General features: G+C 44.0%; 1 protein-coding gene across 6 annotated transcripts in view; it reads left to right on the forward strand.

Moving 5' to 3' along the window:
• Positions 1-13,177, forward strand: part of LOC137323595 (nck-associated protein 5-like) — a 555,766-nt gene that overhangs the window by 234,211 nt on the left and 308,378 nt on the right. For all 6 annotated transcript variants that reach the window (XM_067987260.1, XM_067987261.1, XM_067987262.1 and 3 more), the window contains one exon: positions 2,839-2,972. In XM_067987260.1, coding sequence (XP_067843361.1) covers positions 2,839-2,972 — 134 coding nt within the window. The remainder of the gene's footprint in view (positions 1-2,838; positions 2,973-13,177) is intronic.

Raw genomic sequence — 13,177 nt, forward strand, 5'->3', positions numbered from 1 at the left:
TGGAATGTTGGCTTTTATTGCTAGGGGGATAGAATATAAAAACAGGGAGGTATTGCTGCAGTTATATAAGGTATTGGTGAGACCGCACCTGGAATACTGCATACAGTTTTGGTGTCCATACTTAAGAAAAGACATACTTGCTCTCGAGGCAGTACAAAGAAGGTTCACTCGGTTAATCCCGGGGATGAGGGGGCGGACATATGAGGAGAGGTTGAGTAGATTGGGACTCTACTCATTGGAGTTCAGAAGAATGAGAGGCGATCTTATTGAAACATATAAGATTGTGAAGCGGCTTGATCGGGTGGATGCGGTAAGGATGTTCCCAAGGATGGGTGAAACTAGAACGAGGGGGCATAATCTTAGAATAAGGGGCTGCTCTTTCAAAAACTGAGATGAGGAGAAACTTCTTCACTCAGAGGGTAGTAGGTCTGTGGAATTTGCTGCCCCAGGAAGCTGTGGAAGCTACATCATTAAATAAATTTAAAACAGAAATAGACAGTTTCCCAGAAGTAAAGGGGGAGCGGGCAGGAAATTGGACATGATTTTAGATTTGAGGTTAGGACCAGATCAGCCATGATCTTATTGAATGGCGGAGCAGGCTCGAGGGGCCGATTGGCCTACTCCTGCTCCTATTTCTTATGTTCTTATGTTACTACGCCTGCAACTGGGCCCAGTGTGCATAATGCATGATCCATCCATTTGCAATTGGGGTCCTACATCCGGCTTAGGACCAAGATTTGCATATTTAAACAGCTTCCTGCCCGCTATGGCCGAGATTGCTGGGTGCCCATTGAAAGGCTTGCCTGAAAATTAAATCAATAATTTTTTTAATGAAAGTTTGAAGTAACAACAACAACAACTTGCATTTATATAACGCCTTTAATGTAGTAAAACATCCCAAGGTGCTTCACAGGAGCAATTATCAAACAAAATTTGATGCCAAGCCACATGAGATATTAGGACAGGGGCTTGGTCAAAGAAGTAGGTTTTAAGGAGCATTTTAAAGGAGGAGAGAGAGATAGAGAGGCGGAGAGATTTAGGGAGGGAATTCTAGAGCTTAGAGCCTAGGCAGCTGAAGGCACGGCCGCTAATGGTGGAGCAATTAAAATCGGGGATGTGCAACAGGCAAGAATTGGAGGAGCGCAGAGATCTCTGAGAGTTGTAGGGCTGGAGGAGGTTACAGAGATAAGGAAGGACGAGGCCATGGAGGGATTTGAAAACAAGGATGAGAATTTTAAAATTGAGGCGTTCCCGGACCGAGAGCCAATGTAGGTCAGCGAGCACAGGGATGATGGATGAACGGGACTTGGTGCAGTTTAGGATATGGACAGCAGGGTTTTGGATGAGCTCAAGTTTATGGAGGGTGGAAGATGGGAGGCAGGCCAAGAGAGCATTGGAATAGTCGAGTCTAGAGGTAACAAAGGCATGGATGATAATTCAGTATTCTTTAAGGTTTAGCTTTGGACGATAAAATTTCAGATATTTGAAAAGCCAGGTGTTTCCCATGAGGAGAGAAGAAAAATCACCCACGCTGCTATTATGCGTCTTTTAAAGCCTAACTCAGGATTAACACTGGGAAAACCCCTGGAGCAATTTACCTGCTCACATTGCTTGTCAGGGAATGGGAGGATTTAAGAAAGTGAGAAGAGAAAGATATTTTAAAAAGAAAAAGTAAAAAATCCTTATTTAAATCTTTATTTTCTCTATTATTGCATGCAAGAATTCCTTTTGAAATTTTACATTTCAAGCCAGGGCCATGTGCTAATTTATCATTGAGTTCTTACTTCCTATTCCCAATTTTTCTTCTCATGATTTTTCTCTATTTGCTTGTTTTTTTTTCCCCTTTTGGAGTCCCCCAGTCCTGCCAGCTGCACCATGAGTTCCATCAGCTTGGGGACTGAATAGTTTTACCTGCTGAAATTTCCCTGGCTGCTGTTAATGCAGCAGTTTGGTTCTCTGACAGGAGGTACCCTTCTGCAGGGCAGAACCTCGAGGTAGGGGAGAGAAATTAGCAGGAGAGTCCTACCCTGGAGAAAGGTGCCTCCTGTCAGAGTATTACAGTGTTGTATTGACCAAACCACTTATGGCTGAAAAAGAAAATAATGACAGAAAAAGGCAGCAGCAGAGAAAAAAAGGAAATAAAATTGCCAGATGGAAAATTAAACATTAGAGAGTATCCTGATCAGCAGCCATTTAGAATTGGCATGTCCTTAAGAAGCACTGTCCAATCTCTATTTCTACCTCTGTCACTTTTTTTATGCTCTCATTTTTAAGGAGAACAAAAGACCATCAAAGGGGATGTACAAATTTAGTGCAGAATCTATTCTATTAGCTGCTAGTTACAATCTTGTAGCTCTTCTATTTCATAGACCAATTTTCCCACAATTTGATGTTGAAGTAATCTATTGACCTATTCTGTTTGCTTTGCAGTAAGAAACATGTTCAATCTATCTCCACTGAATAAAATAAATGGTGGTTTGCACTGCCTACAATTAAAATATTTGTTTTGAATGCTTTCAGTGATTGTACGAGGCTTTCCCCTTGTTCTAGACCACATTTTTGCTGTTCCTGACATCACTGAAGAACACCCCATCAGTAATTAGAGTACCTTTCATGTGAATTCCTTCTCTGAATCTGTTCAACATATAACCAAATGGAAGCGATATATTAATAGGCAATGCTTTAATTTTTGTAATCATAAAATCACCAACAAAATTACAGTAAAACATTAAGTGACTAGAATATACAGAGATAATCCTTTTGTTTTCTGAAGTTGTGTCTTTAATAAAAATAGTCTTTTTTGACATATTCTTAAGTGAAATCCACTGCATTTTCCAGTGTGAGAAGCTGATGCATGAATTGAAGGAAGAGAGATGTTTAAGGCTTGAGACCGAAAAGCGACTACGTGAAGTTACACTGGAGTCTGAAATTAGTACGTCTCAGATGCAAGCTTTGCAGGAGCAGTTTACCAGGTAAGAATAATAAAAGACACTGATGCACATTCAAACCTCATTAGTAGCGACCCACACATTACATCCACAGCACTTTATCAAAGAGATATTTTAGCTACTTTTTTTTGGTTCAAATACCTCACTTCTATTAAGAACTGAAGGCCAGACCAGATCTAATACCCAGCAAAATCCAACGTCTGATGATATTGTGTGAATTAAACTGATTTATTTGTGCTGATTTTAGCCAGGCCCACTTTTAGGGTAGATTTGATTCTGGTGCTGATTTGACTATGTCTATATAAATTGGAGATGGTCTTGCAAACAAATCCAATCTGATACCTCCACTATGATGTCACTTTCACAATATTCACCCTGTACTTCCTGCCAAACATTCTGGTCTGCTTTAAAATTAAAATAGGAATAAAATATATATTTTTTTCACCTATCCACATTAGATGCTACAGAAGATACCCGTCTTGTTAGTAATAGCTTAGGTTATACAGATGAGTACCAACTCAAATTGGCTTCAGGAAACACTGAATTGATTCGAATTTGACTATAATTCAAATATCAGCAAAAATGCAATTGTTTACCCAGTTTAGATTTCTATTAAGGGAATACAGCTGGCATTTGGATTTTTGTTATTTTGTATTAAAATGGGTTTGCTTATTCTATGTTTGTCCCTGGGCTTTGCTCGAAAATAATGACAGTATTAATTTATTTACAATTTGAATTCCTTATTCCATCTAATATCATGATGAGCCTGGTAGTCTAGGTATCTGCAGCATCCAATTCGATGGCAATATAATAGTGAATCTTGCCATGCCATGGGGCTTCTTGGCAGATAAACTGGGTATTTGGCCTGAGGTCCTGGGAAGTCGAGGGGCATGCTCCCCACTTCTACTGCAGGATTCTCTCCCTCCCAGGATTTGACTAATCTTGATCAGAGGACTGAAGATAAATTGTCCTTCCAGGGGCAGAATTCATCTTATGAGGCTCTGGTAAGTCTTTTGTGTAATCATCCATCTATTCATTATCCCAAGGATGGTAGTACTCCTTTAAACTACTATATATGCTGCTAGAAAGCACCCTCAGGCTTTTTAAAATTCTTGTTGTTGGAAAAGTCAAAAATTATCCATCATGAGATTGTAAGGGGCTGACAAATAAGATATGTTGTGATCTTCATTGAATTATGCAATCACTTTTCATTGCACATTCCTTTTCTTTTGGGTTGCATGATTTCAAGAACTGCATTATTCAGCATGCATCAAGTAGAAATGTACCAGGATTTAGTGCACACCTGTAGGGGGTTGAGGTTGTGCTTCTACCAGCCCCAGTGACTTGATTTGCTGACAGTCCAGTGAGTAATGCGTGCTGCTGTTTTTCTACATTTCTTCTTTGTAGCGAGAAGTTTCTGTATGTGGTCCGGAGAAAAAATGAGCAATTAATATTTGCCAGAGGGGAAATGGAATAATTTATTTAGCCGTCTAATGGCCATAGTTTTCATTTGACTACATATTGAATTTAGTAGTTTAATCCAGTAGGCCTGTCTGATGTGTCTATGCTAGTACATTTAACACTGCTAGCAGCCTGCATCTACTCAAAAGGGTGTAAAGATCCACCTAGGCTTTGGATTGCCAGGATAGCAATTTTTTGTTTTCCATTGCTGCTTTTCAGACTTCTTATTTTCACCTGTTAGTTAATATCTTACTCATGTTCAACCAAACTGACTTGGATAAGCAACTATTCCCATAAACACTTGACAGGAATTAAACTCATTATGTTGATACATTGGGCCCAATATTAGGAGGGAGGCGGGTTGGCAGCGGGGGGTCGACTGGGCGGGTGGGTAACGCGCCCAGTGAAATCAGGGTGCTTTGCACGCAATCGCAGCTTGATTGAAGGTACTTACCTTGGCTTCCGGGTTTCGTGCTGGAAAGCTGCGCAGTGGGCGGACTGCGCAGGCGCATCGTAGGCTGTCAGCTGGAGGAGCCCTATTTAAAGGGGCAGTCCTCCACTGACTGATGCTGCAGAAAATAGGCAAAATTACAGCACGGAGCAGCCCAGGGGGAAGGCTGCTCCCAGGTTTAATGATGTCTCACTCCAGGTCTTATTGGATGGGGTGAGGAGGAGGGGGAGGACAGAGATCTTCTCCCCGGCAGGCGGGAGGAAGTGGCCTGCTTCTGCCACCACGGAGGCCAGGCTCAAGGTGGCAGAGGAGGTCACCTGCACCACTAACATATCGCGCACCCGCATACAGTGCAGGAGGTGCTTCAATGACCTAAGTAGGTCAGCCGAAGTGAGTACACTTACTCATTCCCTTACACTCCGTCTGCCACATCATCGCCCCTACCCCACATCTCCTTCTGCACTGTCAACAATATTCTATCACATCACTCCTCACACCCACTCAAAGCTCATCCTCATCTTACCTGCACTTACTTACCTCGCTAGTTCTCATCCCACCACTACCACTCAACCCAATCCTCATACAATCTCATGGCTCTATCGCATACTCACCCTCTCATGCATCTCTTTCACGGTCACCCTCACTCAACCTGCCACTACCTGTGCTGCAGCCACAGGGCATGCATCACATATATGCAGTAGGAAGCGTAAGGCAAATGTGTCATGAGCATGAAGGGGATGCATAAGGGTGTTTGAGGGTTTGCCATGGTTTTTACTTATATTTAATTTATGATCAACTCACATTACATATTGTATTGTCACCACTACTGCCATGTCTTTGTGAATCTTGTCTGGTTTGTGCAATAATGCCCTTTCCTGAGGATCACTATGAAGACCCACACCTGATGCCACCCATTGTGTCACTGCAGAGTGGGTGTAGGTATATTTGCAGGGCTTTTTTGTGCAGACGACTGAGAGACATCGGCAATGTCCCCGCTGGCACCCTGGAAGGATGCGAAGGACTTTGACAGGTAAGAAGATGGTGCTCGGGCCAGCCAGGAGCAGCTTGGCATGAAGGAGGCTGCAGATGTCCACGACTGCATGTCGAGTGACTCTGAGCCTCCGTGTGCACTGCTGCTCAGAGAGGTCCAGGAGGCTGAGCCTCGGTCTGTAGACCCTATGGTGAGGGTAGTGCCTTCTGCGACGCAGCTCTCTCTGCGGTTGCCCTCCCTCCTGCTGTGCAGGTGGATGTGTCATAACACTGTGTTGTGGAGCTCCACGTGTCAGAGGTGGACGGCGAGGCTGGCGAGGCTGGTGATGCTGTTCGTCCTCCGAGGAGGTCATGACTGCAGCTACGGCGGCCCCCATCCGGAAGATGTACGTTTGAGGGGGTCAGCAAGGTAGGTAAATGTGTCTGCACACCGGAGTAAGTGTGCAAGTTTGTGAATTTTATTGTTAGGAAGAGGGTGGTGGAGGCCAAACTTTGTCCAAAGTGACAGAGTGGCCTCCTGCAATGAGTGAGGGTCTCCCCCACCATCTGTCAAATGGACCTTTGCAGCTGCCACAGGCTGGTGGCTACAACATATCCATTTCAACTGGGAGTGTTTCCCCCAGTACGGGAAACAGTCTCAGTTGAGTTGAAAATCCCACCCCTCCTAAAATATCAGGTCAATCAGGTCTGCAAACGACCTGAAGTACCTACTTACCTACTTAATTACTTTAAGTGGCATCCCGCTGGCTTTAATTGCCGGCGGGAGTCCTGCATGCGGGGGCTGCGCGCGCACGTAAGCGTGTCACTGGAGAACCCGGAGGTGGGTGGGTTGGAGCTGGGCTCCGGACCCGCTCCGGGAATCCCTGATTTTCGGAGCCCCCCCGCCACGAACCTGCCGGCTCGGGGGTCTGAAAATCGAGCCCATTATTTTGAAAGCAGCATTATAGAATTAAGACAAGCACTTTTGAACTAAACATACAATGAATGTTTTCCTTATGGATTAATTTATTAATAGCACATTGTCATCTTAGTCCAATTATTTACCTGCAACCATAGCTGATCAGGGGCCCGATATTAGGAGGGAGGCGGGTTGGCAGCGGGGGATCGACTGGGCGCATGGGTAACGCGCCCAGTGAAATCAGTGGGTTTGGTATGCAATCATAAGTAAATTGAAGCCACTTACCTTGGCTTCCGGGTTTCGCGCTGGAAAGCTGCGCAGCCGGCGGACTGCGCACCCGAATCATAGGCTGTCAGCTGGAGGAGCCCTATTTAAAGGGGCAGTCCTCCACTGACTGATGCTGCAGAAAATAGGCAAAATTACAGCATGGAGCAGCCCAGGGGGAAGGCTGCTCCAAGGTTTTATGATGCCTCACTCCAAGTCTTACTGGATGGGGGGAGGAGGAGGAGGAGTAGGAGGAGGGAGTTCTTCCACCCGCCCGACGGGAGGAAGTGACCTGCCTCTGCCACCACGAAGGCCTGGCTCGAGGTGGCAGAGGAGGTCACCAGCACCACCAACATACCACGCACCTGCATACAGCGCAGGAGGCGCTTCAATGACCTAACCAGGTCAGCCGAAGTGAGTACTTTTACTCATTCCCCAACACTCTGTCTGCCACATCACCGCCCCCACCCCACATCTCCTTCTGCACTGCCAACACTACTCTATCACATCACCCCTCACACCCACTCAAACCTCATCCTCAACTTACCTGCACTTACTCACCTCCCCAGTACTCATCCCACCACTGCCACTCAACCCAATCCTCATACAATCTCATGGCTCTGTCTCATACTCACCCTCTGATGCATCTCTTTCACGGTCACCCTCACCCAACCTGCCACTACCTCTGCTGCAGCCACAGGGGATGCATCACGTATGAGTAGTAGGAAGCTTAAGCCAAAGGTTTTATGAGCACAACGGGGATGCACAAGGGTGTTTGATGGTTTGTCATGTTTTTTATTTATATTTCTTTTGTTTTCCATTCACAGTAAATCTTATTATTATCACCACTACTTGCCCATTCTTGACTGGCTTGTGCAATAACTCTCTTTCATGAGGTTCACAATGAACACCCACACTTGATGCCACCCATTGGGTCACTCTACAGTGGCTGTAGGTGTAGTCGCACGACTATTTTGTGCAGGGGGTGGGGGAGGGGGCTGGTGTGGCCGCTCCTCTGTCCAGGTGGTGAGGACTGGACTCTTCACACTGTCTGATGTTAGGAGAACCGTTCACATGTCAGTGACTCCCTGGCCTCACGAGCAACCAGGTGAGCCGCAGTTCTGCCCATGGGTTGCTCCTCCTCCTCGTCCTCTTCTTCCTCCGCAATATGGGTGGCAGATATGGATGGGGCCTCCTCCGGTGTTGTGCCATGTTGTGCAGCGCATCTTGAGCACCCCTATAGCATGCTCAATTGTAGACCTGGTAGCGATGTGGCTGTCGTTATAGTGACACTGTTGCTCGGTGGTGGGGTTCCTCAGAGGTGTCATGAGCCACATGTGCAGGGGGTATCCCTTGTCCCCAAGGAGCCAGCACTTGCGGGTGTTGGGTGCGTGGAAGAGGGGCGGCATGTTGGACTCCTGGAGGATGAAGGAATCGTGGCAGCTGCCAGTGTATCTGGCGCACACGTGAAGGAATCTCTTGCGGTGGTCACAGATGAGCTGAGTGTTGATGGAGTGATAGTCCTTCCTGTTGATGAACAGTCCTGGCTCGTGTGGAGGTGCTCATATTGCTATATGGGTGCTATCGATTACACCCTGCACCCATGGGAAGCCAGCCACACGGGAAACAGGCTCTGTTGAAATGAAAGTCCCACCCTTCCTAAAATATCATGTCAATCAAGTCTGCAAACGACCTGAACTATCTAAATAATTGCTTTAAGTGGGATCCCGTCAGCTTTAATTGCCAGTGGGAGTCCCGCATGCGGGGGCTGCGCGCTCATCTAAGGGGAACCCGGAAGTGGGCAGGTTGGAGCTGGGCTCCCGACCTGCTCCGGGACTCCCCGATTTGAGCAACGCATCCACTCGGCCATCCTAAAATCGAGACCCAGGTCTTTGTCACTACAGGAATGCAATGGCTTATATTCATTGCTTCAAAGTCTGGTATTTGCTGCATCCACACCGATTCTTGTTCTTTAGTTCCCATTTGACCAGGTTGTCTGCAGTTCTCGGCACTGCCATTATCTCTCCATTCAGGGCGTGCTAGCATTTTCTTGAAAAATCTCATCTCGGCAGCATCTGTTTAGTATCATAGCATGTTACAGCACAGAAGGAGACCATCCGGCCCATTGTGTTTGTGCCGGCTTTTTGAAAGAGCTACCCAATTAATCCCACTCCCCTGCTCTTTCCCCATAGCCCTGTAAATTTTTTCTCTTCAAGTTTTTATCCAATTCCCTTTTGAAAGTTCTTATTGAATCTGCTTCCACCACCCTTTCAGGCTGTGCATTCCAGATCATAACAAATCGCTGCATAAAAAAATGTTACCTTATGTCACCTTTGGGTTCTTTTGCCGATCATCTTAAATCTGTGTCCTCTGGTTACTGACCGTTCAGCCACTGGAAAGTGTTTATTCTTATTTACTCTATCACAACTGTTCATGATTTTGAACGCCTCGATCAAATCGCCTCTTAACCTTCTCTGTTCTAAGAAGCACAACCTCAGTTTAGAATCATAGAAAGTTAAGGCACAGAAGGAGGCCATTCAGCCCATTGTGTCTGTGCTGGCTGACAAAGAGCTATCCAGTTTAATCCCACTTTCCAGCACTTGGTCCGTAGCCCTGTAGGTTATAGCACTTCAAGTGCTCATCCAAGTATTTTTAAAATGAGTTGAGGGTTTCTGCCACTACCACCCTTTTGGGCAGTGAGTTCAAGACCCCTACCACTCTCTGCGTGAAAAAACTTCTCCTCAGCTCCCCTCTAATCCTTCTACCAATTACTTTAAATCTATGCCCTCTGGTCACTGACCCCTCTGCTAAGGGAAATAGGTCCTCCCTATCCGCTCTATCTAGGCCTCTCATAATTTTATACACCTCAATTAAATCACCCCTCAGCCTCCTTTGTTCCAAAGAAAACAACCCCAGCCAATCCAATCTTTTCTCATAGCTAAAATTCTCCAGCTCTAGTAACATCCTTGTAAATCTCCTCTGTACTCTCTCTAGTGCAACCACATCTTTCCTGTAATGTGGTGACCAGAACTGTAAGCAGTACTTGAGCTGTGGCCTAACCAATGTTTTATACAGTTCTAGCATAACCTCCTTGCTCTTATATTCTATGACTTGACTAATAAAGGAAAGTATCTCGTATGCCTTTTTAACCACCTTATCTACCTGACCTGCTACATTCGGGGATCTGTGGACATGCACTCCAAGGTCCCTTTGTTCTTCTCCAGTTTCTCCAGTCTCTCCACATAACTGAAGTCCCTCATCCCTGGTACCATTCTAGTAAATGTCTTCTGCACCCTCTTTAAGGCCTTAACATCCTTCCTAAAGTGCGGTGCTCAGAATTGAACACAATACTCCAGCTGAGGCCTAACCAGTGTTTTATAAAGATTTAGCAGAACTTCCTTGCTTTGGTACTCTATGCTTCTATTAATAAAGCCCAGGATCTCAAATGCTTTTTTAACTGCCTTCTCAACTTGTCCTGCCACTTTCAAAGATTTGTATACATACACCCCCAGGTCTCTCTGTTCCTGTACTCCCTTTAAAATTGTACCATTTAGTTTATATTGCCTCTTCTCGTTCTTCCCAGCAAAATGTATCACTGCACACTTCTCTGTGTTAAATTTTATCTGCCATGTGTCTGCCCATTTCACCAGTCTGTCTGTGTCCTCCTGAAGCCTGTTACTATCCTCCACATTGTTTACTACATTTGAGTTTTGTGTCATCTGCAAACTTTGAAATTATACCCCGTTTACCCAAGTCCATTTCATTAACATATATCAAAAAGAGCAATGGTCCTAATACCGCCCCCAGGGGAACACCACTGTATACTTCCCTCTAGTCTGAAAAACAACCGTTCACCACTACTCTCTACTTTCTGTCCTTTAGCCAATTTTGTATCTACGCTGCCACTGTCCCTTTAATCCCATGGGATTGCATTCACAATGTTGAGAGACAAGGGCATCAGTACAATAACTGAGTGATATACCATTCAATGGAACTGTAGTTATGAAGCTTGATAAAAGGCATCTAATAGTGTGTACATGACTTAAATGAGGTAGGAAGTTGTCTTCTCTTTGTTTTAAGTACCCACACAAGAGTTTACTTCTCTGAGAATTGCTGCTGGAGCAATGACAGCAAGTGTAAGGACAGACATCCTTGGTGTCCAGCATTACTAAGGACGGAACTGAAGGAAATACATTGTTTGACATATTTCCCTCATTTAATTTGTATTATGGGTGCACCCATAAAGAGGCCAAAAAGGGATGGAACTCTTCTGGATCCTAGCCTCAAATTCTGCCTCTGCTCCCCCCACCCCTCCCCTCATTACACCATCCTCCTTGGTGCCTTGAGTTTCACGGTCTGTGTATTTAAGATTTAATGTGAATTCCCTCATTCATTTGTTCCTTTGAGGAACTTCCAAAATGTAGCACTCATATTGCCTTTTATTATACAAACATATCCAACTTATGCTGCAACATTCAGTTTCTTTCATACCCATTGAAAATGTACTTAACAATAAAGCTAGTCAATCACCAACAAAGTATAGTATCAAGAGACAGAGATTTCCTGTATGTTTTCTAATATGGATTAATATCCAATATCACGATAAAGAATGATCCATAGCATTGGTATATATATTTAAAAAAATGAACTTCTAAAGTTGCTTCAGTGGGCTGATCAAAAAAGGTTGACTGCTTCTTGGACTGTTTTTTGAGGAGCCTCAGGCTGTCCCTTCAAAGACCGCTGGTTAGGCCGTTCAATGCCTGGTACAGCTGGGCAGAGCTTGCGCGGTGCATGCTCCACCTATTTTACCCGAAAATTGCAATCGGGGACTTAAGACTGGCATAGGGCTCTGATTTGCATATTTAACCAGCCTCCTGCCCTATTCAGCTAGCAGGCTGTTCAACATTTACAGGCCTGCCTGAAAATTGCATCAGGCAGGCCCTAGGTGCCAATGGGGTGGCCGAGCTGCTCCTCCCCCCTCCCCACCTGATTTTTAATTGCTGGCTGGCCATTTTTCAGGTGAGAAACGAACGGTCAGCAGTTGAAAATCAACTCCCAAGTTCTTGTTGCAATGGTCACTTCAAAGGCCAACATTATTAGAGGCCAACTTGAAAATATGGATCTTCAAAGTCACATTGCCAATTTATACACTGCTATGATATAATTCCCTTTGTGTGCAGAGGTCGAATATATGAGGAAGATGCTGGATTTTGCCCATATTCCATTCTTTGAAAGAAATCCACCCTTCACATATGAAGCTGCTGCTTGGTCTATCCTTAATTCTCTTTCTGATATGTTGCTTCTTGGGCATACTTTCTGAACTGTATTTGTTACTTTGCTCTCATTACTTAATGGCAATGAATTAAAGATGTGGCTCAGAATGAGGTTGTATAGATGACCACCTGCCCAGAATTTCCTAATACTGCCGTGTTCCCAGTTGATTTTTCGGTTTGGGATGAAAGCAATATCTGATTCATATGCACTTCTTTCAAAGTATGAGGAAGACCATATCTATGATAGGTAATCTGTCATTTGGTATTGTCAATATGTAAATTTTTGAAATTGGATAAAATATAAAGGAAGCTAAATTAAAAATATCTTATTAATGAATGTAGATATTTTATTGGAACAAATTTAGAGTAACTTTTTAATGCAGAATTGCATGTAAATTTTTTTTACCATGGCTCAAGGATTCCTGTCATAGTTACATTAATTACAGCTAACATCCAGCACTCGTGTGTCCAATAGCAAGAATTGTTTGCATTCTTAACATTTTTCCACACCATAGAAACCGTTACTGGTCTGCAAAATATTTTTTTAGAGGATTCTAGTGGTATGTTTAGTCATTTATGTATTTTTGTAATATCTAAAATCATTTTTCAACAAAATCATTCATTAATCTAAAAAAGAATCACAGAACCATTGGTTAATGCACAGATTTTAGAAAGGAAGTATTAGTAGTCATATTGGTTAAATTAAGATTTGTTATTCACCAGATATCTTTACTTGATGATGGGTTGTGTTTTTTCACAAAATGAATTCCTACCTGAAAAGCAGAGCAACCTTATAATGCAAAATTTTTGAATGGCATGGCTGTTTGTTTAACAAGAATATTAATAATTTTTTTTAAAAATAAAGAGTGACTTGAACTTGTTGACTCTAAAA

This window comes from Heptranchias perlo, chromosome 7, assembly GCF_035084215.1.
Source record: "Heptranchias perlo isolate sHepPer1 chromosome 7, sHepPer1.hap1, whole genome shotgun sequence".
Taxonomy (NCBI): Eukaryota; Metazoa; Chordata; class Chondrichthyes; order Hexanchiformes; family Hexanchidae; genus Heptranchias; species Heptranchias perlo.